This window comes from Chelon labrosus (genome assembly GCF_963514085.1).
Source record: "Chelon labrosus genome assembly, chromosome: 21".
Classification (NCBI taxonomy): Eukaryota; Metazoa; Chordata; class Actinopteri; order Mugiliformes; family Mugilidae; genus Chelon; species Chelon labrosus.
The window spans coordinates 4,646,766-4,674,696 of NC_140354.1; the positions used below are offsets into that span (position 1 = coordinate 4,646,766).

Here is a 27,931-nt window from a genome sequence, read left to right on the forward strand (position 1 = left end):
TTCAGTGAGTGCAACTGATTTGCTTTAGATAGGACCAAAATTGCGTAAAGTTTCCAGTTTCCAGACTGGAATAAGCTGCTGTTTTTGAATTTTAATTTTTTTTTGTCACGTAAAAATACACTAACCAAAATCTGTGCCCATGGAAACATTTTCCTGTTTTATTTTCCTGATTAGAGTGTAATCCAAAGTTTCCTGTGAAGATTCTCTGTCATCCAGGTCATGCTATATCCAAAAAAAATATCTGAAACAAGGGCAACTGGACTTAAAGAGTTTCTTAAAGACGTTTCACCACTCATACAGTCAGCTTTTTCAGAACTGAGCTTGTTTTTTGGATTTATCTGGAGATAAAAAATAAAATGAGGTTGTGGTTGAAAGATTACAGCCTTGGAAAAACTGAGCATGTCCTTAAAACCCATGGGCATGTCGTAGTTTGACATAATTTACTCACAAACATAGCTAACCTCTTAGATACTGACCCATCTACCAGCGTTATCAGGTTGTTGCCTGTGACTAATTGGGGGTCCACTTTCCAAACCCACAGGAAACTCAGCAGGGTCAGGTTTCTATATTTGTGTGTGCGTGTACGCTCACATGTCTGAAGTGGAAGCACAGATGAACAATCAGCATCAATTTGTCCCAGTGGAAAGAGCAGCAGCCCCGGTCATGTAGCTGCACCATGGCGACCGCTGTCACGGCTGGGACCTGCCTTCCGTGGCATGGGACTCATTTAGTTCCTCTCATCCTCTCCGAGATCCGTGTGTTTCCACTGCTGTTATAATGTTCCTTTTTAGCTGCAGTGTTGTGGCACCTGGGGTATCGAGTGGAGGATGAAAGGTGGGTGGCTCAGAGGGAGAAAGTTATGCTTCCCTCATTTATGTCTCTCAGCTGCTCTGTGTTTTCTGAGTTTCAAAAGAGATGGATCGGTTCACGGCTCACAGCACACAACCACACCAGGATATTGTGCTCCTGTTTATTTTTACCAGAAGAGGCACAATACAACTTCTGCCTTTTTTGTTCTGCTCTTCAGTTTTATTTCTGCACAGTGTTCCTTTCAGAATCTCTGCCCTGGCACTGAGTGCAGAAATAATTAATGTGATGACAGAGGCTCTCTCTCCCTGTCTTAGTCTTTCTTCTGTCTTTTCTCCCCAACACACCCACGCCCTAAGACTTTCTGACAGCTTAGAGCAAACTTTGATGTCAGGCTGGGGTAAAACAATGCAATGCAAATCAAGTTTAGGACTCCTCCCTGAGTCTTATGAAACTCACTTGAAAATGTGCCGTTATTACTTCAACTCTGCCTGTATTTTATCTTTGTCACGTTAATTTGAAAATCACTAGATGTGTCCACAAACTTATTGCTCCTCTGTCTTTCATTAGAGGGGTATGCTTGTTTGTTTTTAGTGAGACAATCAATAGGAAACATCCCCAGGAGCTTTGTTAAACCATAAAGAGTGAGAGTTCATTTAAAGTCAGAGGTACCCGTACTCCGGCCTTTTTCCTTTTTAATGAAGCTCTGGCTCTTCAGACGGCTTCTATGGCAGCAGCAGCAGCAGCAGCAGCAGCAGCAGCTTCACTGCCTCAGAAGGAAAAGAGAAGGAAGGCTGATAACAGAATAAAAGTGTGCCTAAGCATGAGTCCTTTAAAACTCAGAGACCAAGTGAAAGTAGTCCATCTCAGCCTGGATCATTTTTCTGCTGTAGGAGAAGACTCACAGCTATAATAAAGACAAATCTCCTTCATTTCTCCTCTCTGTCCTTTCATTTTAGGCTATCTTATGCCTTTTGTCTTTTTCTAAACAGTCTCTGTCATGCGGAACTTTCAAACTATACACGTTTTGGTCTGTAGCTCCGAGTTTACAATAGATCACAAATTGTGCCAAAAAACTAGTTAGCTGTGTATGTACTACTCACGGTTACTGAATAGAACAGTTTGTAGTGGCACCAAGGATGACACATAGCTGAATTTAACAGTGCAGCTTTGACATAAAAAAAAAAGAAAGCAAGAGCCGAGTGAGATAATGAAGAGCTGTTCCTGCTTTTATTAACCTCTCGTCATCTAAAAGAGAACATCATCCATCCCTCTGTGTGCAGATTGTAAGCCATTCTACATTCAGGCTTAAAATAAGCTTCATTCCGTGCCCGCGAATCCCGATTTAGTCTAAATGAATCCTGGCAGAGTTGTAAAAATTGCCCCAATCATGCGCCTCAGACGCATGGAAAGGCGTGCCTCAGATTGCGCTTAAATTTAAGTCTGCAGCGGCGAAGGGCACAGTTCTCTCTGGATTTACACCAAGGCTGTGCCTCGAAGCACATGCGATCTATGTTCGGATTTTATTTTGTTAAACTCATATATATATATATATATATATAGGCCTACACACGTAAATATTTTTTTATTTTTTTTCTAATTTAACCTTTTACACCTGGCGGACGGGATTGTGCCACATTGGAGCTTTCCGGTGCGCGTCAATGGACGACGCAATATAGGCTACACATGCGGGGTTCAGCCTTTTTGTCCTGAATACTTGTCCTCACATGGCACTGGCGAGATATAAACACCTGGCGTGTGTGTGTAGCCTATTTTTCTTTGTTTAATCAAGAGCTTGCTTGTAGTCGGGAGCGTGGAGAGCTGTGGCCGTGAGCGTCCGCCTCGCAGAGCGCGCAAATCCCTCTGATGTGGATCACTTTGCCAGTCTTTTTTTTTTTTTTTTCATGGCTAAAGCTGGAGATTTCCTGCTGACTGGACACAGTTTGAGGAGTTAGGTTTTTCTTATTTTGTCTGTGTCTCCAACGAACCCTTCCATCACCAATGATGACTGAGAACAATGAGATGGAGAGCGACTCGCAGCTCCAGCGCTCTCCGAGCAGCATGTCCATCCAGCCGATGTCATCCAAGGCAAGTACCCGTGCACATTTTGGAGTTTTGTTCCGTAAAGTACTCACCACAAACGACCTGGCGCACAGATCATACACGCAATCTCCACTTGATATACAAAGATTTAGGCAATGAACTTTGCAGAGTAGTTTCCCCCACACTTAAAGCTACATGATTGAAAACTGAATAAGAAAATGACATTTTAATGTATTTATTCCAACAGGAATTTGTGTTTAAAAAAAAAAAAAAAAAAAAAAAATCTCCATCTGTATTATCCCATCGGTTTATGTAATGTTGATGATACTTCACAAATGCAGTTCATCACGACTGCGTCACTAGGTGTAACCTCACACGTAAGGTCTGATGTCATACTGTCTCCCCCTAGTCTCTCTCTCTCACTCTCTCTCTCTCTATCTCTCTGCAAATCCATTTGCTACACACACGCACACAAATAGGATTTATGTTTAGAAATCATTCATAATCTGCATTTTAATGGTTACTGGGCAAAAGTGATTTGCACAGAAATGCTTTGTGTGCATATTAGGACTTTTTTCATCCACATTGCAGCACTCACTTCTCCCCTGCTCAAAGTTTACATTGCAACATTTGGGTATACATGCGTTTCGTGCCTAACATTCAGAAACGGAGCCTTTATTTTTTTTACTGTCCAGTCTGCCTGCTCGAGCCTCAAGTGCCCTCACAGCGTGTCTTTATGAATCCATTTGATTTGTTGACTCAACTATATAAACATAGAACTCAAGGGCCGGCCTCCAAGAGCAGGACACTTTCCTGATGCCTGCTTTCTAATAGAAGGGCGCTTGACTCGGGAGGCCGTCCCACTTGGTGCAGCTTTCCCTGGAGCCAAGTCTTTGTCTCCTCCTCGTGCCTCTTCTCGCCGCCCACACGCAAACACATGCATGCTGCTGATGTGTTAGAGTGACACTCCTGCACGGCAAAGCGAGAGGTTTAACCAGACGACTGCCTCTGAGCTTCATATATGCGACTTTGTTGCGAGCTATTTTATCAGCGCTCACTCCAGCCTGGTCCACTCTGGTTCCCCTATTCCACGCCAGCTGCTACCAAAGTAAACCGGGTGTGATTTTGTTCCATGTGGGACTGATTGGTATTCACATGATTCACCGGCTTGCTCTGGCTTCACCACATCACAGCTTTTTATGCCACAAGCTCATCAGTCCGGTCATCTACCTCTGCTCTTCCAATCGACTGGGGCTACGGTGGTTGAATTCAACATCAACTGACAGCCTTCAGGTTCCTTGGAAATTCCTTTTGGTTTGTGATTGCTACTGAACGATCAGTGAGAATCTGCAACCACCTCAGAGTCTATTAAGGAACCTTGTTTATGATTTGCCCTGATCTCTCCAGGTGATCTCAGGAGACTGCAAATCAGTCACATAATCATTTCACCCACTGCTATTACTTGAGATGTTTCCTAACACGAAATACTCAGCCAAAGAGGGTTTTTTTTTAAGAAAAATAAATATATATATATATATATATAATCATTAGTCATGTGTCCATGATGTTTTTGGTTACATATTGAGGACATGGAGCAAGAGCCTGTTCTGATAACAGATGCTCCTTGAAAATTCCCCCATAGATGGATATCAGAAATCGAGAACAGTTGAAACGAGTGCCAGAGGATTAAGTGGAGAGGATGCATGGACTTTCTCTCCAGCTCCCAACAATGCTCTGTGGTTTACTGCCAAGCCTGGCAGAAACGAGAGTGGCGGCGCAGATGAGATGCCTGAGCACCAATCGTCAGCCAGTGGGGGTCGATTTTGTAGAGAGCTGTTTGATCTCTCTGTGCTCCTGATGCTTTGGGAGCTTCTTTTTTTTTCTGTCTCTTTCTCTCTCTCTGTGCGTCAGAAGTGCACAGGTGAAGCTCTTTCCCCACAAGCGGGACACAGACGTAAAATAACAGTTCACGGCTGGCTGGCCCATTTGTCAGTTGGTCCGCTGAGTGATGACGGCCGCACGGTTCACCCACGTGTCCACTTCGGATTCTTCATTTAATCTTCTTGACTCAATGCGAGCACTGAAGCATACACATAGCCCCGGTTAAGTGATGAAAGGTGACTGCCGTGGCCTAAAGTGTGAAACTTTCCGCAGCTCTGAAGCTAAATTAAAAGCAATCATAAAACATAGAATGTGCGGACAAATCTAGCTTTTTAATAAGGAGACCATTCCCACTAATATCTCATTCTAACTGCTCAACGCGTAAAATAGCTTTGCAATTAATATGTGATTTCTTTCTTTTTCTGTCCTTAACTGAAATGAGCCAGGTTTGTTGCAGTTATATAGTAGAGGATCTAATCCTAGTACACTATATTGCCAAAAGTATTTGCTCATCTGCCTTTACACGCATATGAACTTAAGTGACATCCCATTCTTAATCCATAGGGTTTAATATGACGTCGGCCCACCCTTTGCAGCTATAACAGCTTCAACTCTTCTTGGAAGGCTTTCCTCAAGGTTTAGGAGTGTGTTTATGGGAATGTTTGACCATTCTTCCAGAAGCACATTTGTGAAGTCAGATGTTGGACGAGAAGGTCTGGCTCGCAGTCTTTTCTCTAATTCATCCCAAAGGTCAAGGTTAGGACATCGGGTTGAGGTCAGGACTCTGTGCAGTCCAGTCAAATACTCTTCTTTATGGACCTTGCTTTGTTCACCGGTGCACAGTCATGTTGGAACATCAAGGGGCCATCCTCAAACTGTTCCCACAAAGTTGGGAGCATGGAATTGTCCAGAATCTCTTGTTATGATGAAGCATTCAGAGTTCCTTTCAGTGGAACTAAGGGGCCAAGCCCAGCTCCTGAAAAACAACCCCACACCATAATACCCCATCCACCAAACTTCACACTTGGCTCAATGCAGTCAGACAAGTACTGTTCTCCTGGCAACCACCAAACCCAGATTCGTCCATCAGATTGCCAGATGGAGAAGCGTGATCCGTCACTCAGGGAACGCGTCTCCACTGCTCTAGAGTCCAGTGGCGGCGTGCTTTACTCCACTGCATCCAACGCTTTGCATTGCACTTGGTGATGTGTGTCTTGGATGCAGCTGCTCGGCCATGGAAACCCATTCCATGAAGCTGTCTACACACTGTTCTTGAGCTAATCTGAAGGCCACATGAAGATTGGAGGTCTGTAGCGATTGACTCTGCAGAAAGTTGCCGACCTCTGTGGTCTATGCGCCTCAGCATCCGCTGACCCCGCTCTGTCATTTTACACGGCCTGCCACTTTGTGGCTGAGTTGCTGTCGTTCCCAATCACTTCCACTTTGTTATAATACCACTGACAGTTGACTGTGGAATATCTAGTAGCGAGGAAATTTCACGACTGGACTTGTTCTCAGAGCTATAGTGTAGCTCTGAGAAAAATTACAGCCGTTATGAAAGTCGCTCTTAATCAATTTCAAGATGAAGGAAAAGCTAACAAGAGCCCTATGACGGGATGAGACAGACCGATCATATGTAATAAAAGTGATCTGGTTCCATCATTCACCACTGTTCGCCCACAACAGTCTGCCGTCACTCATGATAGTGAAAGCTCAAGTGTTGCTAATGGTCTCCAAACAACCAGGAGCTCTTTGAAAGCACCGCTCACATTTTAAAGTTGACTTCACATTTCATTAACTATGATTTGGCTTTCTCTTCAGATGAAGGGGGTATGGCTGGCACAGATTTGAGTGGCGTGACCAGGGGACTAAGTCAAATAGGGAAAAATGAAGTAGGCCAAGGTCTTCATTAATTAATGTAACACCTTCACTGCTGTGATGTTTATTGATGTGGCACTTCAAGGCAAGGTGTGAGCGACTGGACACAGAAAAGACACTCTGCATGCATATTTCACAGAGTTTAAACTCAGCCAACAACCTCCGAGAGAAAGAAAGAAAGTGTTTGTGTACGCGCACGTGTGATGGGAGCAGAGCGGCGGTTTATGCTGTGATTAATCATTTCTTATCTCGTATTCAGATCGAGGATCTGCCAGGCTGCCGCGCTCATCTTTCTGTCTTTCGTATGAATTTTTCATTTGCTTCTTTTTGTTTTGGAATAGTCACCTCTCTTCTCATTTCAAACGCTCTCTCTGCGCCTTCAATTGTTTTCCACCTGTTTGATTGCCTGCAACACTGATACGTTTCAGCTCTCTCTAATTACCCTTCCTCCACTTAGTTTGTTTAGTGTGCACCCCTCTGTCAGGGGCTAGGCTTACACGGGCAATGTTTCTTCAGCCTGACTGAAATCTTTCTCATTTGAGATTCTTACCTACCCGAATGGAACTTTGCGCACATTGGTTCTTCCCCCCAGCTTGGGGACCAACATGCATAAAAACATGTATTTATTCCAGCCAGGCAGAAACAGTCGAACCATTCATTTACATGAGGTGCAAATGTTTTCCCACACCTCTCAATCTGACTAAAAAATTCCTTCAGATTGAGTCTGTGGTTACACAAGGCATTTTTGTTCTGATTGTGCTATTATTCTGGTTATTAGCGGAAAACTAGTGCCCATGTAGGCATAGCCAGTGCTGGTACATCTCTGTAGCTAGTGACAAGCGTTGTCTTTATTTTGACTCCCTGTTTCCTAAACCTTTCTGCAAATAAAGACTGAAGTTTTACCTTCAGTCTGTTTTTTAGTCGTGCTTTTGAGACCTTGTGCCTACTCATTCACCGGACTGTGCATAATAAAAAAATCATGCCCATGTAACATTCCTGAATTAATAAAGCATGATTTTTGATCTCTTTCCTGTCTGGTTTTACATGTCATCTGTTGTACCTCTTTCATTATGGCTGATCTGTGTTCATCCATAAGAAAATCGTACAACCTTGTTTGATTTACAACTGTTGAAAAACTATTGACGCCACATGTGAAGATGTGAAGTTCATAGTGCTGGTGTCTGTGAGTGACTGTTTCCTGTGAAAATATCTATTCTGCTGATGACCTAGAATTAGAGAGAGGCAGGAGACTGTGCCACAGTTACTCCAGAGTTACCCGTCTTAAGGTTGAAATATCCACTCTCAGAACAAGGTCGAACTCTGTGACGTCCATCACGGCTGAAAGAAAATAAATTGCACTTACTTTTATTGTAGAACAACTAGATGAGGGTGGTTAAAGTGGAAATTACAGGATACAGGAAGTGAAGTATGGAACTGTCAGGTCTCATATATGCACTCTGTTGAGAACTGGCTTTTGATGGCGTGTAGTGCACTGGATGGAGGTGTGGATCTGTTGCAGGGGTTTTTTTCCCCCCAAAATTTTGCAGCCCTTTTTTTTTTGGCTGACAGCACAGAAGAAAATTGGCACAGTTCAGAGAGTGAACCCAGCTAGATGGGGTGGAAAAAGTGAAATTTGGAAAAGAAAATTATCAAAAATCTGTCCATTTTAACACTTATCCACATCTCAGCAGCCTCTGCTTCAAGTACTGTTGGTTTTAGAAACATAAAAATGTATGATGCAGACCTCACCAGTAAGACCATTTTACCAATTTCCAGACTGTTGAACACTGAGAGAATATATAGTACATTTTGACTTATTAATGAAGGCACAGCTGGAATTACAAGATTCAGTTTTCCGTCTTCAATGCTGGGTGAATCATTTAAAACAGTCAACACTGAAGGATCTTATGGACACAAGCTGTATTTATCATGACCTTCCCAGCGGGAGCAAGTCTTTGTTTTTCAGTTTTGACCTCTGGACAGACTGGAACATCCCATAAATATCTCAGTCTGGCCCCATTAAATGTTAACAGAGGCACACAGCGCAACATATCTGAGTGAAATAAAAATCACTGAGTTATGACGGACCCCACTGTCCTCCTATGGGGCATTGATTCTGGACATTTATGTCGGCTGCCTGTGAGGGGTTCGTATAAGAATCGAAGACATGACAATTATGGGCCTTTGCAGGTCTGCTGAGACAGCTTGTCAAAATCTGCTCTGCAGCAGAGACGCTGGTGCTGCTTGAAGAATAGACTATGCAGGTGTGTGTAAATCTGGGTAATGTTATGCATTTTGCATTGCCTTATAAGTTATTTATCAATAAAAAAATTGCGAGAAAAGCTTTTGCATGTATTTGAAATCTTTTAAGCAATACTAGCTAGTATAGTATGTGAAGGCACAACGGAGGACTGCTCTTCACAGGCATTATGTCGAAATTGCCGCAAATCAATAATTTGTACAGGACTAGCTCATACATCACGAGTCTGTCATCTGCTGCAAAGCTCGCTTCACCCTGACTCATCTTCATCAATCTCTGCATCTCACCTGTCACAGAAATTCATGTGAAATGGTGCATGTGAGTGTGTCGGTGTTGCACAGGCTTTGACTCAGAGGGATGATGCTCCCAGCTAATGTTCAAATGGAGGCTAACGGGAATGCTTTTTAGGCCGGCACGCTGACAGATGATTTGATTAGCTGTAATTGAGACATGTGCCGTAACCCGAGCTGTTGCTCCGGCACTCTACTGCTCTGATAGAGAGAGAGCTCGAGTCGGGTCTGTGACACTGCACGTAAGACACAAAATTAAAACACCTTTGTTTCATTAGCAGAGTTGAAAATGCAACGCCTCTCTGGTTTTTATCTCCGAACCTTGATTGATGACTCATGAACAAGATCATTAAGGACTTTTACTACAAGTAATTACTTCTGATATGTGTTGTTCTTGTCATTGGAAATCTATATTTACTCTGGTAAAATCATTTTGCACATACATCAAGACGAGAACTGCAGACATGGAGAAAACACACAGAGCACACACACAAAGCCGCACTGCACAGTCACATCCAGTTCACTTATCTAGCAACCCAGACATACCGCACATCCCCTGCAGCCCTCTTATGCGTTAAGTAGCTTAGCTGCCATATAAATGCTTGCAGTGATTTAGCTTATACCGGAGAACCCAGAATGTTCAGAAGGTAAATTACCATATTTACTTTCACTATATATTTATTCTAATGTTCTAAAAAAAAATCTGGAGAATTACTCCATTGTGTGCAGACATAGAACAGCAGCATCGTGCATTGTATTAGTTCACAGCATAGCTTGTCTTCATCAGCGTAATCTGATGAAAGGAAATTTCACAAATGGAGATTTACAGGAAGTATACGGAGTGTGCTAGTGTGCACTCAGTTACACTTGTTCACATTCATTCCCCTTGTTCTACCTACACGAGACTCTTCCTCACACACACACACACACACACACACTCAAATAGACAAACTGTCTTCATATCTTATTCCCAGACACGCAGAGCTGTAAACAACATGTCCCTGTAACGTGATTATGTTTGGCGCTGAGCAGAACGAGCGCAGACAGGCAGACAGACAGAGCATGTGCACGCTGCGAGTCTGTGGCCTGCTGATTATCTGTCTGCTTGTCCGTCTGTGTCAATCCATTCTTCCCCCGCAACGCAGCCACGCCCTTACGCTGTTTTACCACTGCTGCTGCATGTCGGGGTAACAAATGGCCGTCGATCCTCCGGGAAACTAGCATAATCATCTGTACACAGGGCTGGAGGCAAATGTCAGGAAACATGCATTTATCTACCCAATCAATGCTTGGCGGCTGTAGCGTACAGATGTTCCCCCCTCACTGATGTGACATCTGTCATCATGTGATTGTTGGGCTTCTGTAATGCATCATTTATTTAAAGGCAGTTTGGACTATACAGCTTTTAAGATACACCACATTTGTCAATAAACAGCGGTGTGTGCAGTCCAACGCTGTTGCATGCTGTAGGCATGTGGACCTGTGTGCTCAGTACAAACATGGGCCACAATCAATCAGGGCAATGAGCAGGCTCCATCAGATTAAGAGCCCCAAGGAGAGGCTGCTGATAGATGATAAGGCCGTGTAAACTCTTTTACGTTTCATCACAATAGCCCCCCTCTCAGCACTACAGAAGAAATGCCATTTACACAGTACAGCGCTCAATGCATGGTAGTGGCTGCTGTTAAAAAGAAAAGGCTAATCTTATTTAACCATGGACTAAATGTACAGCTGTTAGAAAGCTGTGCTTGGTCACACTGGAGGAAATATGCAGGTAGCTTTCTATTAATGTCTTGTTACCTTATGAGGTGATATTGTATTTCATGAGTCACCCTGAGTCACCATGGTGTATGGACCCGAGCGGAGTGTTGTGTTTATGGATGCTGGGATTTGTGTTTGTACATTTGTTACAGCCTCTTGTGTTTATTCTTAGTGTAATTTATTTCCCCCTGTCTTCGTCAATGTGTGCAGCTCCAGAGACTAAAACGCTCCCTGTCCTTCAAGACGATGATGCGCAGTAAGAGCGTGGAGAACTTCTTCCAGAGGTCCTACAGCGACGCCCGCCTGCCTCCGGACTTCATCACCGACCCACCGCCTCCGTCTCCCCCTCTGCCGCCGGGCTCCCCTCTCGTCGGCGAGCGCTCGCCGTCCATTTCGCCCTCCCTCAGCCCCAACCCCTCCATCTCGTCCCACTCGCCCTCCCTCAGCCTGTCCCCTTCGTTGCCCGCCAAGCCTGCCAGGCCTCAGATTACTCACTGTTTCCAGGACCACATCTTTCGGAAGCCCACCAACTGTGAGCACTGCAAGCATATGATAGTGGGTAAGGTGCTCAACAGTCTCTTGGGAATCTTTTAGCAGCTTTCACGGGATTTGTTTGTTTGTTTTCATGGCTTCTCATCTAGTGCAAAGAGAACATCACCTCTTGTGGTAAAAAAAAAAAAAAAAAGCACAGAGGATAATAGCGTATGGCAAGAGTAGTATGAACTTAATGGAGCCATAAGAAGATTCATGATATTCTTCTCACGGAGTAGGCTGGACTGCATGTCTTTAGTGATTTGCCACCTCTGGGCTACTTGTAACCAGCATTTCTGCTAAATCTACTTCCTGTCATTATGATTGATTACAGACTCCAGCCTGTTTTTTTTTGCATGCATTGTGGGTAATTATGGAACGCATCGCCTCACTCTATTCCCCCTAAAGTCCCTAAACAACATCTAGCCTCTGGTTTCTTGTTAAGCTGATGAAGTAGAATCAATCCGCCCTCTCCAAAGTAAAAAACAGTGTTTTTATTGAGCCATCCAATTTGTTTGATTGCTGTTTACGCTGCGTGAACAGGTCTGTCGATGTATTCCAACAGATTCAGAAATCACTTGTCTTCGGCTGGTGGGATAAAAAGGGCTGGCTTAATCGCTGGAAACACAATGAATAGAGGATTTCTCGTTACATAAGAAATGAGGAGAAAACATCTTAATACTCAAGAGACTTTTATCAGTCAGCCACTTGAAGATGGAGACAAAAAAGCAGGATGACTCAATGCCAAATCGATTATGACTGAAATATCTCCAGCTGGTTTCCAATCTCTCCAGGTTGTTTGGGAAGAGGAGCTGTTGATTATGAAGCTGTTAGTGTCAGCACTGCTAGCAGTGTCGGCTTAATAAAATAGGGACAAGGCTTGATGGCGTTCTCTCCCTGAGCATATAGAAACCTCCTCATATGATCTATAGGCCACTTTGGATTGTTTATTACTTTCTGCCTGCTGCAGATCCTGCTGTGTTTCTTCCATGTCTGTGTCCTCCACTCTCATTCTATCATCTCTGTCTCCCTCTCTCTCTGCAGGAAACTCCAAACAAGCTCTGCGGTGTAAAACGTGCAAGTTGGCTGCACACCTGTGGTGCACCTCGGAACTATCGCAGCAGCCGTGTCATGGCAAGGTGCGAACACACGCACACACACAAACACGGAGGATCTGATGTTGCCCTCATCTATAACGACGCTTTTTCCTCTCCATAGACACTGAACAGTTTACTCAACTTTTCATCCGTGATCTGTGAATCGACTGTTTCTTTGATTTGGCAACGTCTTTAGTGCTAAGCGATCACTGCTGTGGTGTTTCTGCACTGCACTTCACTTCAGACAGCGTGGGCGATAATGCAAAGTTTTTCGACTAGATTTCCTGTTTGTGAAAAACATGTACGTGATTCTGTCGGCGTCTGTTACCGTTAGCCCGCAAGCATAAGTCGCTACGACTATCTATTTCTTCTTCTGTTCATTTCAAACAATCAAGAAACAGAAAAAAAAAATTTTGCTACCACGTCCCGGTGAGAAGAATCTTTCTGATATCAGTAACCATTTGAATAAAACAACATTCAGTGATCTCATAAAGGAGAACCAGTTCTAGTACCATAGCTAATGTGGTTTGGTGATTCATACCCTGCTTCTGCACCTATGCTGTAGACATTTGGGGAAACAATTAAAATAGATGCTGGGGCAACACGTGTGAGTTCTGCAGCTTTTAAAAATAATAATAATAATAATGTTGTAAGGATTATTTTTGTAGTAAACATAGAAATTAGCCTCCATTAGTTAGCCATTTTGCTAACTGTGTTATTATTCAGCCAGCAAGGATACTTGGTGTGTGAACTGTCCGCCTTACATATTCATTGGTGCATTGCACTTTGTTGAGGTGTGATAGCGTTCCATTTAATGTGTTGTTTGTGCTCTAGAAGTGACGCCAAATTAAGTTTGTGAATAGGAAGCAGGAATAGGATGTTTTAAGAGACATGGTGTGCATCTTTCTTAATACTACATTTAGTGAGACTTGAAAACAAGAATCCCTTGTTGGTTGTGTAACTCCTCCTTTACCTGTATCTCAACAATAGAGGTGGAGAATACAAGATTAGAGTCACAATGTCCACATATTCCCCAACAGGAATAAGCAAGCTTCAAATAAATCAGAATTATCATTTAATTCTTTAATTATTAATTAATATATTTATTTGGAATAAAGGGAACCAGTTCAACACCCAGCATGCAGTTAGCATAGCTTTGCTAGTCTGGCTAATCCATCAGAAACAGTCGATAGATAAAAATATGCTGTGTTAGGAACGTAGAGGTGCTTTTCAGTTTATTGATTTGCGTACATTGCAAACAAAGATTTAAGCAACTAAAATAATGGAAGCCACAACATATCTGAGGCATTTGGGGATTTTTCTTATTTTTTATTTATTTATTTTTTTGTGTGATGACAGGAAGGAAAATAGGCCAAAAAAATACTAGGATTTTTTTTCTCCTTCCTATTTGACCTCCTATTTCTTGTTTTCCCCAGACATTTTTAATGGCCACGTTACCAAACCAGTTGCAATCATGATTCGGAAACCTGAACAGAAACTCCATGGTAACCATGGTAACCGCACTTTAAACCAGGATTGGTTGGACTGAAAACTTTATCTGCCCTCATGAATACATTTTTTATTTTTTTTTGCATTTAGTGGAACGGCTTTGGGTACAGCGTTCACACGCTGTCATATGGTATCACTCAGCGCAACCATTTATCAGCTCACTCACGCACACTTGACCTGAAGGCAGATTCAGTCTTTGTCAGTGTTATCGCAGTGTGTGCAGCTCCAGATAAAATGCTGACAAAACACAGATGCATATGGCAAAGGGTAAAATACTGTATTGTACTGCAATATGTGCTGATGCTACTGAAACAGAGCAATTAATCACATCACCTCCCTTTGGGGCCAAAACCAACAGATTTGAAACCTAACTCGATGTACAGCTATGTCTAAAATCACCTTATAGTTAAGCCATTTCCGACAGAGGTGATTTTGCTCTCAAGATTTCACCTTGTGGAAAGTAATTTGGACAATGTGAGCATGCTATTTATTCAATAAACTGAACAGAGAATTTAGGACAGTTGTAGAAGGTGAGCACGGTGCACAGGGCACCAGATTGGAAGTGATTTTTAGACGGAGCTTTTGTGTTTATCCCCTGGTGCAGGGCAGAGGACATTAGCATGCAGCAAGAGCCGAGACCTTCTGAGAGCCACTTGGAAAATTTTAAGAGCACTGTGCTGACGAGAGCTCGGTGCAGTTTGACAACGGTGCGCAAACAGAGGGAGGGAGGTGTAGGGGAATGATGAGGGCAGAGGAAGGTAAAATATCCTCACTCCACAACCTGGGCATCTTAATACGGTTTCACTTTTTTGCCTCTGATCCAGCGTTTCTCTCCTCAACATAATATGACAAAGTGAGTGGTTCATTTGCAAGTCAAGGCAAAGACAAATGATATCTCAGCTGAAACACTTACCGTGCTTAATTCAGTGTGAAATTGCAGCCGTGCAGACACACACACACAGAATCACATGTCCACGCCTGTGCCTAAGCCATGTGCACACAAGTAATCGGTTGAGTGAATTCATTGTTCATATTAGCAGCAAAGAAAGCTAATACCTCCATTTGTGACTCGGTGTCAGAAAGGAGCTCTTTTTTTTTTTGGTCTGCAGCAGGTGCTCCACTCTTTGTTCACTCTCATGCACGTCACAGACACAAAAGCACAGAAACACACGTGTTTCTGATCCAGTCATTTTCATACGACTGCAATAACGTCCCAAAATCACCCCACAGAGCCACTTCCCTCTCAGCTGAGTCCATAAACAAAAAGTAATGGCACCTGAGGAAATCCTTCTCCTTTCTGCTCTCCTCCATTAGTCTGGGGCCTTCAAGCGAAACTTCAGCTCGCCGATGCTCGTCAACGACCAATTGGCAGTCGTCAAGGAAGTTCAGCCGAGCCAAGGTGAGCGCAGCCGTGAGCGTGTGTGTGCGCGTACGAGCGAGTGTGCTGCCGGTTTGTTTGCGTCCCTGTGCCTTTTGTTTTGTGCTGTCGCTCTTGTCTAGCCTTTTGGTTTATTTTTAGACTTTTGTGTGCTTGTGTGTGTACTGTAACGGAACCAGAACTGTCTCCATCTCACCTGACAACCGAGGAGCGTGAAGTGGAAAAAGATAAAGAGGAAACAACATATTCAGCTTCTCTTGGAGGCTGATGGACGGTCTGCACCCTGAAAGTATGTGAATAAATATTTATAAGTTCTAATGTTTATGATTTTATATCTGTGTTTATGGTGTGTGCTGTGTATCCCTGGGCCAGTGGAGGGTATTGTTAGGCACTACATTTTGCATGTTTAAAAGCTACATAAACATTGGAATGATGCTTACTTTGTGACTGGTATTCACCCTAATTAGCCCTCTGGATGCTAACATCCACAAAATTCACCAAATGAAATTTTGACCATATGTTAAATTTCAATATGCAGTTATGAAAATGGACAAATTCTCAATCACATTTTGGTCAAGTAAACCTGCTGAATGCAAAATCAGAACTATTTTTAGACTCCCTGGCCTGAAAGCATCTGTATTTGTTCCTTCTTTCATCATCGTCTCTTAATGAGAGTTTTCCATTGCCAAGCCTTCGGAAGAACACCTGTGCATGTGATACACGGCCCATCATCTCTCGTGACGTGCGCCTGCCAGAGCCGGGGATGGCGCCTCGTGCCGTCACTCCCCTGTGCGATTCATGAATCAGAGTACAATTAACCTACAGCTCCGGCATCACCTCCAGCTCCGCACCATGACGCCTGGGACTCTGCCAGAGTCAGCTGAGGCTGCAACCTGCCAAAGACACATTCACACATTGCAGAGTGTCCTCATAATTATGCTAACAAAAGAGTTGGAAAAACACAGAGCTCGTGTTTACGCACCTCGGTGGCACGCAGTCATTTTCGTGATGTATTTACTCACAGTCAGACCCTGTAGTTTCAATAACAGTATACCTCCAGGCAACACTTTATTGGCTCACATTAAACCACGTTTATGAGGATCCTGAGGAGAGTCTTATAGCTGCAAGAGAGAAGTACAGAACAGATAATTGTCTAAGTTGCAATCTTGCAATGACAATTAAAATCTGATTTCCTACCAGTTGAAGCAATGTGTAGTGGGATTTATTACCCTGTTTAGACAAGAACACTGTGCCTGCATGTGTGGTTAAGATTAAGGAGGGAAAAGGCTGCCTGAATAATGGCTACTGTTCTGAATGTGTAGCTGTTGCTACAAATATAACAAATCTTTAGTCATATCCCACAAAGAATTGGAAAGAGAAACTGAAGATCTTAGCTTAAAGAAGTCGTATGGAGCAGAGTAGTATAGAGTCTCTGAGCACAGCTTTCTATTTTTGACTCCTCAATTAACTGCTCATTGCAGAAATACCTCCTTCGGTGCAGTTCCCAGAGTGACTATAATCAGCTTTATCACCTTTAAATATTTGGACTACTAGCAGTGACTTTTCCTACAACAGCACGGAGGCAAACTGTAACTCATTACGACCTCATCCTGAACAGACACACACTTAGCGATGTGTGCTGCAGAAGAATTCCTCTGCTCTCCCCTCGCGCTGAGGGAAAGAGGAGCAGAAAATCTAATTCCTAGCTGCAGAAATATTATGATAGTGCCGAGCACTGCAGTCTACATGAAATGTAGCAGTGAAGACTTTCAGAGGATTTCCATATTTTAAATCTCATCTCCTATTCTCTTTCTACTCTGCTGTGGCTCCAGATGTATTACAGCTATTAAACTAAGACGCATCTCTTGCCAATAAGTAAATGTATAAATAAATCAAAGCGTGTAGTTTTATTGGAATGTCTTGATGTCTTCTTAATGTCTGGCTGCTGTCCTCTCTCAGATCTAAAGTGGGTCAGTTTGGTCCAGGACTGTCTGTGCTGCTACAGTTATATTTAACCCCCCTGGTTCCTCAAGATTGGCACAAGCACATTAGTCGTCATGTACAGTGTAATCTCAGCGTGGAGTCCTAATTGTGGTGTGTCTGGGGCTGAGTGAATACTTCACTTGTAAATAAGTCGAACACCAGCGCATGCGTGAGGGGGCGAGTGAGTCTTATGAATGTATGTGTGGTTTCAGAGGCTGCGAGGACGCGCGTTGACCCTGTGTACGCCGCCCTGCGCTACGGGACGTCCTTGGCACAGATGAGCCGCTCCAGTTTTGGCAGTTTGTCAGAATCACCGACGCGCAGCTTGGTATGACATCACTACCCTGTGGGTGAAGGGAGATGACAGTTGAATCGAGACATATACAAACTTTTCCCAACAGTAGACTATGGTCCAACCTATTTACATAAGCAATGAAAAAGCTGAAAGTTATTTATAGCGCTTCAGAATGTTCCCTAATTAGGTCATATTTGGTGAAAACACCGTCTGACAAAGCCCAGTTTGTAAAGGGTATTTCCTTTATTGATGGTTAAAGGGGAACTACTGTTTTTTACAACCTGGACCTTATTTCTGGCATAAAATACCGTCGTTTACTCAGCCATATAACTTTTGTCTAATTCGTATTCCTTTGGGAGATATTTAGATCAGGGTATATCCATATAGTGGGAGTGACTGGGGCACCGAAACGCGGCCTCTAAATAACGCATTATCAGGCGCGAAACTCGTTCATTTCACCAATATTTTGTTATCGTACGCTAGTGCTATTCCCCGTTGAGTCTGGAGTTAGCTGTTATCATCATCCTGCTAGTTTTTTGCAACATGGGTGAATATTTTTCCAACTCTGAGGTTGTGGATGAACCATAGCAGTCGCAAATTACAGGTAAACAAGCCGACAGTCGCGGGTGCGCGCAGTGCTCAGAGATGACATCATCCAGGTCAGAAGACATCATCTGGGGTCTGTAGGTCAATCTACAGACCCCGGATGATGATAACAGGTAACTCCGGACTCAACTCAGCGTACACTAACAAAATATTGGTGAAATGAACGAGTTTCGCAGCAGATAATGTGTTATGTGTTAACGTGTTGTAGGCTGCGTTTCGGTGCCCCAGTCACTCCCACTACATGGGTATACGCTGATCTAATTATCTCCTGAAGGAATACGAATTACACAAAAGTTATATGGGTATAAACGACTGTATTTTATGCCAGAAATAAAGTCCAGGTTGTAAAAAACAGTAGTTCCCCTTTAATAACTTCAGTTGTGAGCTATTAATAAGAACTATGCTTGTGTTGCCAGGTTAGGTCTTTAATTCATTAGGGACACTCCTCATGTGGATAGTTTGGATGTAAATCAGTGGTGACACCTAAAAGTGGAACATAGCAGTTCAAACATGGCAAACATTTCCCCAGATTGGCTGGATGAAATGAAAGCCAACAGGAAACAAATATATTGTTTTCTGGCGGAGGTAGATAATAACACTGATCTCTACACGTCTTCTGTATGTAATGTATAGAAAATGTGAAGGTAAGGTCTGTTAGTTTAGCTCAACTCTGCACAGAACAGCCAGTCTGACTCCAGCCACCTACCAGCTTCTTCAAAGTTCACCTGTGGCCATGATTTATCCACTGATATCGATATCAATTCATATAATTTCTGCACCGCAACATGAATAGGCATGGCAGCAGCGCAACACAAATCAAATGTTAATAAATTCATATCAGATTAGCTCAGGAAACATTGAGTTCTCAATCCACCATCAGTCCAGCAAAACATATTAATTTGAGGTCTGTGAATAATTCAGAGCAGAGAGAGATTTACTAGCGCTATCCAATGCATCCTCTTTGATAGCCCGGTGCTAACAATTTATTGTTTCCTTTTTATTTCCTTTTTTGAGGAGGAGGGAGGTGAGGAGAGGCAGCAGAGACAGAACAGCATGGAGGAAGAGATAACTCAGGAGACAGGGGGTAAAAACTGTTGTGTGTCTGTGCCTCTGTGTGTCTATGCATATGTTGTGTTCACCTGTGCCAGACTGTCTGTGTGAGAGCGAGGTTTACTGTGCTTGGTTCTAATGGCAAAAAAAATAAAAAATAAAAAAATAAAATCATGCCTCATTGTGCGTGTGAGGTGCAGCATGTGTGACACTTTCTAAGACCACTTCTCACCCCTTGCAGACACGCCTGCCCCCGAGGCGGAGATGGAGAAAGAGAAAGAGGAAGACGAGAGCAGCGAGCAAACCCAGACTCCTGCAGAGGAGAGCGGCGCGAAGGTAGCGCTCTGTTTATTCCACCTGTGCAGACTTCTGTCACCCCTTGCTGTTTTACTTCTCCAGCGTGTATTTGCTGTCTCACTGCCTCCCCTCCCCACGTCTCCCTGTGTCCAGGTGCCCAAGCGCATTGAAGTCCACTCCATCCACACCTATGTAGCGCTCTACAAATTTCTGCCTCAGGAACAAAACGACCTGGAACTACAGTGAGTAAAAGCAAAACAGGCCGGCTGTATCTAAGCATTTTCATAACCACGCGTGTAGGAGTGCTTACGTGTTTTTATTTTTTAAGTGTGTGCGTGTGCATGCATTTTGCTTTTGTCTGGGTTGTTTTGTCTCTCTCCGTGATTTGCCCCAGCCGTTGTTCCTGCAGGATGAAAATGTCCCCACCATCTGCAGAGGACAGTGCCGGGGCGCCTCAAAGGACGACTAATTATAAACCCAGAGCCCATCACTGTCCCCACGTAGAGCTAGTGACTGAGCTGTGTTCTCGGCAGGGGAGAGGATAAAGACGCTGAGCAACTGCGAGATGAAACGCAGGACAGACATGAGGGGAATGGCACAGAGAGAGAGAGAAGGGGGGGGGGGATCTGGAAAAGAAAAGTGCAAATATGGAAGTAAAAACTCGAAGATGAAGGACGGGGAAAGAAGGACAAAGCAGTAAAGAGAGGGCAGGAGGTGTGTGTGTGGAGTGTGTAGATAATTATGGGACAGCTTTCACAAAGGTGGATTCGTGGGATTCTCAGCAGCCATCTGTGATGTGGCTAATGAAAGCATCTCCTGCCAGAGTTTGATCGCTACACAGCAGAAGATAAACTCTATACATACTGTAAGTCATTAGTGTAGAGCACACAATACAGAGCTCGATTATTTTTTGTGTAATAGTTTTTTGATAGGTCTGGACACATGGATTGTAAAATGAAGAATGGAACAGAGGACTTGCAATTTGTCCACTGCCACACAGGTGCAAGCTGTCCCACCTTCTCAACACAGCCCACAGGAGAATGAGGGAGGTGTCAATCAAGCACCACAGCACTGTTGAGAGACCTAATCAGGCCAAATAAGTGGCTGGTTCCCCTGGCACAACTGGTGTGCATGCATAACTGACCCTTTTTTGGAATTAATTTATCCACTTTTCCGGCAGAACCTTAGTTGTGCTTCAGTTTGCAGTTTTAAAGGTAATGTAGGATGATTAGATTAGTTTAGTTTTGATTTTAGATTTCTATTGGACTAAGTAGCTGCTCCTCTCAAAATGAGGGATGCTGAGGACAACTGATCCCCAGAGGACGAAAAAAATGTATTTTCCTACCGTTGAGCAAAGCTGCCGTTCCCAAAGACATTAGTTAAAGTAGGCTAATCCCACTGTTCATTGCATACGTACCTCAAGATTGCATGCAGGAACCTAAAAAAGGGCACAGAGTTTGGCTGCGTTAGTGCAAGAACTTGAAAATAGATTTCCCAAAAAACCAGGCAGCACATTTAAGTTTTTAAGCGCACTCCTGGGAGGAACCGCAGAGTAACTGTGCCTTCCACATAAGAATTATGTGTCCCACCCATGTGTGCGTGCCGTGTACGTGTTTATGAGCCATGATCATATAGGACAGTAAGCGAGCGCAGACACCCAGGAGGCTCGATGTACAGGAGTGCAACTGGGACAGCGTTTTCTCTCTGTGTATCTAGGACAGTGGGTACACTTGTGAGCGTGTGTGTGTGTTGCAGAAAAGTCTCATCAAAAACTGGTAGCATCATTAGCATGCAGGCCGTGCTGGCTGTGGATCAAGTCCAGCTTCCACCGGTGCAGTAGACACCACAGAGTCGCGTTTCATGTAGACCCCGTGACTGGGGTGTCAGCTGCTCTGTCACCTCTGCTGAGGGACACAAAGACTCACCCACATTTTAACCTCCACGGCTTTGTAACTCAGGCTTTTACAGCGTCCTGTGGCAGTCTGATAATGTTATCTTTTGTGCTTGCACTCAACGCTCCTTTCTTTCTCTCCCACTCACTCCTCTCCTCCTTTCTCTCTCAATCAACTCCCTCTTCATGCATTCTTTTTTTCATCTTATCCTTTCTTATCTTCTTTAGTCCCGGCGATCGGGTGCAGGTCACCGACGACTCTAATGAGGAGTGGTGGAAGGTGGGTAATAAATCATTTGCAAACATCTGTGTGTGTGTGTGTGTGTGTTCATTTGTTTCTGCGTACCTGACTCTTGCGTGCACAGTGTGGATTTTTAGTGCGCAGACGCGTGTGTGCGTGCGTTAAATTCGGGTCTTTAAATCAAACCTTTAATGCGTAACACCTGCTCCATTTTTTGCCTGTCATAAACATGGAGGCAGCCACAGACAGAAATAGAACGTAATTTCCTCTGAAAATTACCAAAAGAGTTTAACATAATGAACTTGAGTAGTGTTGCACCCTCAAAGAGGTCTTTATTGAGTCTGTAATGAGCTTCACTTACTCCCAATGGAAATAAATGGCATCTGCGTGTGTATGTGTGTTTCCGTCCCAGAAAAAGGAGGATGCAACCAGGCTTAACTAAAGTGCAGGAGCGTATCTTCTATCAGCAGACCAGTGTTTACTAGTCTGCGTGGCCCAAACTGAAGCAGCAGTCACGGAACAACTTCAATCAACAAATCCATTCCAAGACACTCTAAATTATGTATAGTTTGTGAATCATCTGTTCATTACTAATGTATAGTTTGTGAGTCACTTCAGCAAACACATCGTCACCTGAGGCGGAGGGTGATAAACAGCGAAATATTGCTGCATACTAATACAGTGCATCATCAGTTTTCTTCGGAAAAATAAAGAGGCATAATCTGTTGTTGTTTTCGGACATATCTTGTTTGCAATCAAAATCAGTAATTACGTTAATTTGTGTAATTGGAGTGTTCTGCCTTCTTAAGTTTTCTCGACATCTGTCTGTGCAGCCACGTTGATTCCCTCCTGCATTAGACGGAGCTGTAATGAAAACCATTTTTTTTTTTTTGTCCCATTGCTATTCATGTTGGGGTGTCAACGAAAGTGCCTCCTTGATCCTACTACTAAATAACTAAACAGACGATAACAGCCCGCAAATGTTCGTCCTCCAGAGACTATATAAATCAGGCAGAAATGGAGTAATCACCAGCCCCTTACAACCAACAGCCAATGTTCCCTGAATAATAATCAAAACAAATATGAAGAAACTTACAAAGCACAATGTCCTCCACCCTCCTCCCTGAACGTGGCGTCGTTGCCGTCGAGCAACTGTGACCGTGACAGGCAGATGTAAATAGTGACTGAATTAGCTGCTGTTGTGTATTCTCCAGGGTAAAAGTGGCGATAGAGTCGGCTTTTTTCCCGCCAACTTTGTGCAGAGGGTCCGGCCAGGGGAGAGAGTGTGGCGAGTTGTCCAGAGTGCCCCCGGCAACCGAGAGAGGGGTCACATGGCTGTGAGGGAATCCCAGGTATAAGTCTTAAATTCTGCTTTTTCCATTTAATTGTATCCTTTTTCATATACTACTGTACAAAGTTCAATCCCTGGTACATGGACTACATGCTGAAATGTGTCCCAGTGCCTGGCACTGGTGTGGGAATGTGTCATTGTGACTGCTTTGAGTACCAAAAGCACTACATAAATACAAGGCCATTTACCATTTACTATACTCGGTTTGAGATGCTAAGATCATCCATTCAAGGAACTTGTTCTGTCTCATGGAGACTTGCAGTAGGCTGGAGTCAACCCAGCATGCCGTGAGTGAGAAGCGGCGTTCGTCCTGATCAGACACCGACCAAATGATTGGCGCTGAAATGCCAATTAAGCACCAAAATGAGATTTTACAGACTTTAAAGGGGAACCACTGTTTTTTACAACCTGGACCTTATTTCTAGCATAAAATACGGTCGTTTACTCACCCAAATAACTTTTGTGTCATTTGCACTCGTTTAGGAAATAATTAGATCAGCGTGTATCCATATAGCGGGAGTGACGGGGCACCGAGACGCAGTCTCTAAATAACACGTTGTCTGCCGCGAAACTCGTTCATTTCGCCAATATTTTGTTATTGTTGGCTTGTCTTCCTGTAATTTGCTACTGCTATGGTTCGTCCACAACCTCAGAATCAGCCATATATTCAGCCATGTTGCAAAAAACTGGCAGTAGCAAATTACAGGTAAACAAGCCGACCGCCGCGGGTGTGCGCGCCGCTCAGAGATGACATTGTCCAGGTCAGAAGACATCATCTGGGGTCTGTAGATTGACCTACATGATGATGATGATAACAGGTAACTACGGACTCAACAGGGATTAGCACTAGCATACGATAACAAAATATTGGTCAAATGAACACAGATAATGCGTTATTTAGAGGCTGCATCTCGGTGCCCTGTCACTCCTGCTATATGGATTTACGTTGATCTTTTTCCTAAACGAGTGCAAATGATACAAAAGTTTTATGGGTGAATAAACGACCGTATTTTATGCCAGAAATAAGGTCCGGGTTGTTAAAAACAGTAGTTCCCCTTTAAGCAAGAACAGCTCACCAGTTTTTTAACTCACCCCAAATTTAGTGATGCTGAACTGCAATGTGTGACTACAACACATAAAATGCTTGGTGTTTAAAGGTAACATCAGCCATAAGTGGTGGGAACTCTGCCAGGCAACAACACTGAGGATAACAATGTGGCAAGCTGAGGACCAGGTGAATTGAAATGGTCTTGTATTTCTATGGCACTTTTCTACCTGTTGGTACTCAAAGAGCTTCACAGTCACATCTACTCACCCACCAGTGCCAGGCAGTGGGACCAACTCAGGATTCAGTGTCTTGCACGAGGACACTTGGGCGTGGGGTGCATGTACCTGGGATCGAAGCGCTAACCCTCTCACAGACAGCCTGCTCCACCTACTGAGCCACAGTCATTTCTCCTTTCAAGTTGTGAACAGGTCATTCATACACTCTCTTCTTGTGAACACGGTAAACACAACCTATTTGAATTCACAATATGTCCCCACACACATAAACATCCAAGACGACACTACACAATGACACTGAGAGATTTCTTTCTAGCACCAGTCTGAAAACCTTTCATGGGTTTATCCTTTTCAAAGATATTCAAAAGAAATTCTGAGAAAATCATTTTCTTCTTATATTCACAGAATACAAAGCAGAAGCCAAGACATAATTAGTTCTAAGCAGGTTTTTGGCAATAAGTGCCACCCATTAACTGTTGGCAACGATAATTCACATACACATGTAAGAAGAAAGATTATGGCTCCCAGTCTCATTATTTTATGCGGAACTGAAATCAACAGTTTCTTTAGTACCATCCTGTGTTCTTCAGAATTTGCCAGCATGCCGTGTTTTAATTGTAAAAATAATTTCTGTCTGGGAAAACTGGACTGGATTGCACATTTTCTGTCTTCTTTAGATTTGCGTGGGGAAGAGAGAAGAGGGCGAGATGTTTTTGAAGCTGAGCAGTGGAAAGAAGAGAGGGCTGGTCCCAGCTGACTCCATAGAGGAGATTTGAACCTCGCCGCGCAGACCACCCTCCTTCCACCTCCCCAGGGACACACCCATCTTCAAACCATCATTGCCACCCCTCCCCACATGACCCCGCAGCAAAACACCAGCCCCAGCTTCTCCAACTGATCAGCACAGAGAAACTCAGAGATCTGGAACAACGACCCTGTATAAACACATGGTTTCCTGTTGGTTGACAGTAAGCCTTTATTAGAGTGTAGTCACGCAATCACCCTGCTCTTAGGAAGGACCTGGTTCCTGTAGGTTTATCAAACTCATTTAATCAATATTTTGTCAGACAAAGTGAGCACAAGTGAAAAATGCTTCAGATTGTTTGCTGGATGCCGGCTCAGATTGAGTTTCTCTAAAGCAAAAAGAAGTCCGCCGACGTGGGAGGAGGCTGAATCCTGTCATGGGAACACGATGCTTCTGTCAGCGTCCTTTTCTTGTTTCTTCCCACTCTGTGTGTCTCATCCCTCTATCTGCTCATTTCAGGGTCTCAGCCCTGGGGACTGTTATCAGCTCCATGTAGTCTGCTACACAACAAGAGGCACTTGCCAAGAACAACCACTGCCAGCCGTGGAAAGCTAAGGCCATGCAGACAGACAGCAGAATCAGATGAAAGGCGTATGCACTATCTGAAAATCCTCAGTAGTTTCTGGCTGCGTTATAGCTGCACTCCCCAGTTTGAGAGTGCCGAAAATGAGAAGATTTTTAAAGGAAAAGCTGAGGCTTTAAGGATCTTTTCACAGGAAACTCAAAACCTATTTTTCCCTAACTATTTTCAGTATAAAATAATGACTAAATTACGCCTCAAAAATGCTTCAGCGTCTTTTGATGTGTGGTATGAGTCACATGGCGGACCCCGTGATTCACACAGAGACAACTTTACCTTTTTGGGTAGCAACGACACAAGAAATTGATCTCCCAGGGATTGTTTGGCAAAATGTTCCTTTCAGTTAATATCCTAGCTGATTAAATGTTGGTGTATCGTGTCTGCTGGCTGATAATATGCAGCAGTGTTTTTGTTGTGTTATTGTTTCAGGAAGAGCAAATTTAAAGATTGTAGGGAGAGAACATATTGGTCATTGTTTGATTGTCGTGAGCACTGAACCAGAAATGTTAACATCTCCCAGTTATAGATGTTACAAGTTGCAGAAGCTGTTTTTTCTGTTTTGTTTTGTTTCTTTCACATCAAGGAGCTAGCTCTATGGGCATAAAAGGGTTTGCTTTCTGCAGAGAGCTGCTGAAGGGCCGCAGCGGGTGTTGCAAGTGTTGCCCAGCATTTTAACATGTTCACTAGAGCTCAAACAGTGGGAAATAAACTGCAGCCAGTCTGCCTGAAAAACAACAACACAATGGGGATCTTTCTGACCGCGACAAGGAGCCTAAGTTTCGCCGACAGCTTCGAGGACACGGGAAAACAGGACGAGGAGGCGGTGCAGCGAGAGGAATGACACGAGTGTTGAACCGTTATGAGTCAGTGTGCGTGCAGGTAGTGTTGTACCCACGGGTGCACGAGTCATCATTGATCAAATGTCAGCCTGTCATCTCCATCTTCCACTCCCCGTTTGGCCTCTCTTGTCCTCTTGTTATTGATGTGACTGGTCAGCTTCAAACATAAACTGAAGACATTTTTGCTTGCATGTCAGTGCACTTCGGGCGGTTTTAACTTCTACAGTTCCATTGATTCAGCGCTTCTCCAGTAAATCTGATGCATTTCTCTAAAAGAACGTCTTGTTCCAGAGAGGAAAATGTTGAAGCGAGACACAGAATGCATTACTACAATGATAAATTATGAAACAGTTTAGCTCATATTTCTGTTTCAGCGATCTAGCTAATATGATCCTTTTTAGTCTACATTTCATTTGTTAAAAAAAAGCTGTGACAAATAAGCTTCTCTTTGTGTAATAACAGGAACAGCACTTTATTTTGTGTCTTTTTTGAATAAGTTGTATTTTTGTTGAGGTATGTTCTTGCTAATAGCTAGTCGTATTCAACGATACTCGTCAGTCGAAGGACTTATTGTTTGTCTTCGTTCGTCAGCAGCGTAAACAGTACACAATCCTGGGAGAGATGCGGTGTCAGAGCAGAACTGGAGTTACCCATGCGAACACCGTCCAATCCTGCATCATGCCTAGTTTTATGTAGTGTCACGTTCACATGTTAAAGATTTCAAAATGTACAGTTATGTGTTTGGATGTTTCCTGAGTCCACATTCCTTGGTTGGCCACATACCTCAATAAAATATCTTTGCAAAATATTGTCTGCCCATTCCATGTTTGCAGTCGGTGACATGGTATTCGTCAGTTCGTATGGTAGAAGGCATGTCGCTTTTGGGGTTTTTCTCATAATCTGGAGAGTGGGGAGCTAGTAAATGAGGCCACTTTAATGGCAAATTTCAGTGGTGGCCGTGCATAATGCACGACCCTCCAGCCACAAACACATGCTGCTCTGCACAGAGGAATGCCAAAATGATGCAGCTGCAATATAAATAGCACTTAATAGCATTGCTGGAGGGACTGTAATACCAACCTCTTTACTTATTCCCATACAGCTGCATAAATCTGACATTTGAGCAAACAGACAAATCAAGAACTGCAGATTACCATACATTTAAAATCTTGTCATTATACAGTACATGCACTCACTCACCAGTGAAATTTGTCCTTCGAGACTCTAGCTAAGCTACATAAACCAGAAATCGAATTAGACAGAGGCCCATGTGA

At 43.5% G+C, this 27,931-nt stretch overlaps 1 protein-coding gene across 1 annotated transcript; it reads left to right on the plus strand.

The window, feature by feature from the left end:
- Nucleotides 1-2,808: 2,808 nt before the first annotated feature.
- LOC311506555 (SH3 and cysteine-rich domain-containing protein 2-like) lies at nt 2,809-27,442 on the plus strand (the record flags this gene model as incomplete). Its single annotated transcript, XM_084570550.1, has 11 exons — nt 2,809-2,895; nt 11,131-11,479; nt 12,496-12,590; nt 15,372-15,456; nt 17,631-17,746; nt 19,334-19,403; nt 19,611-19,705; nt 19,820-19,908; nt 21,786-21,837; nt 23,013-23,150; nt 25,111-27,442. 11 exons carry the CDS (start codon nt 2,809-2,811, stop codon nt 25,207-25,209), a joined length of 1,275 nt encoding a protein of 424 aa, XP_084426676.1. The 3' UTR covers nt 25,210-27,442.
- Nucleotides 27,443-27,931: the final 489 nt, after the last annotated feature.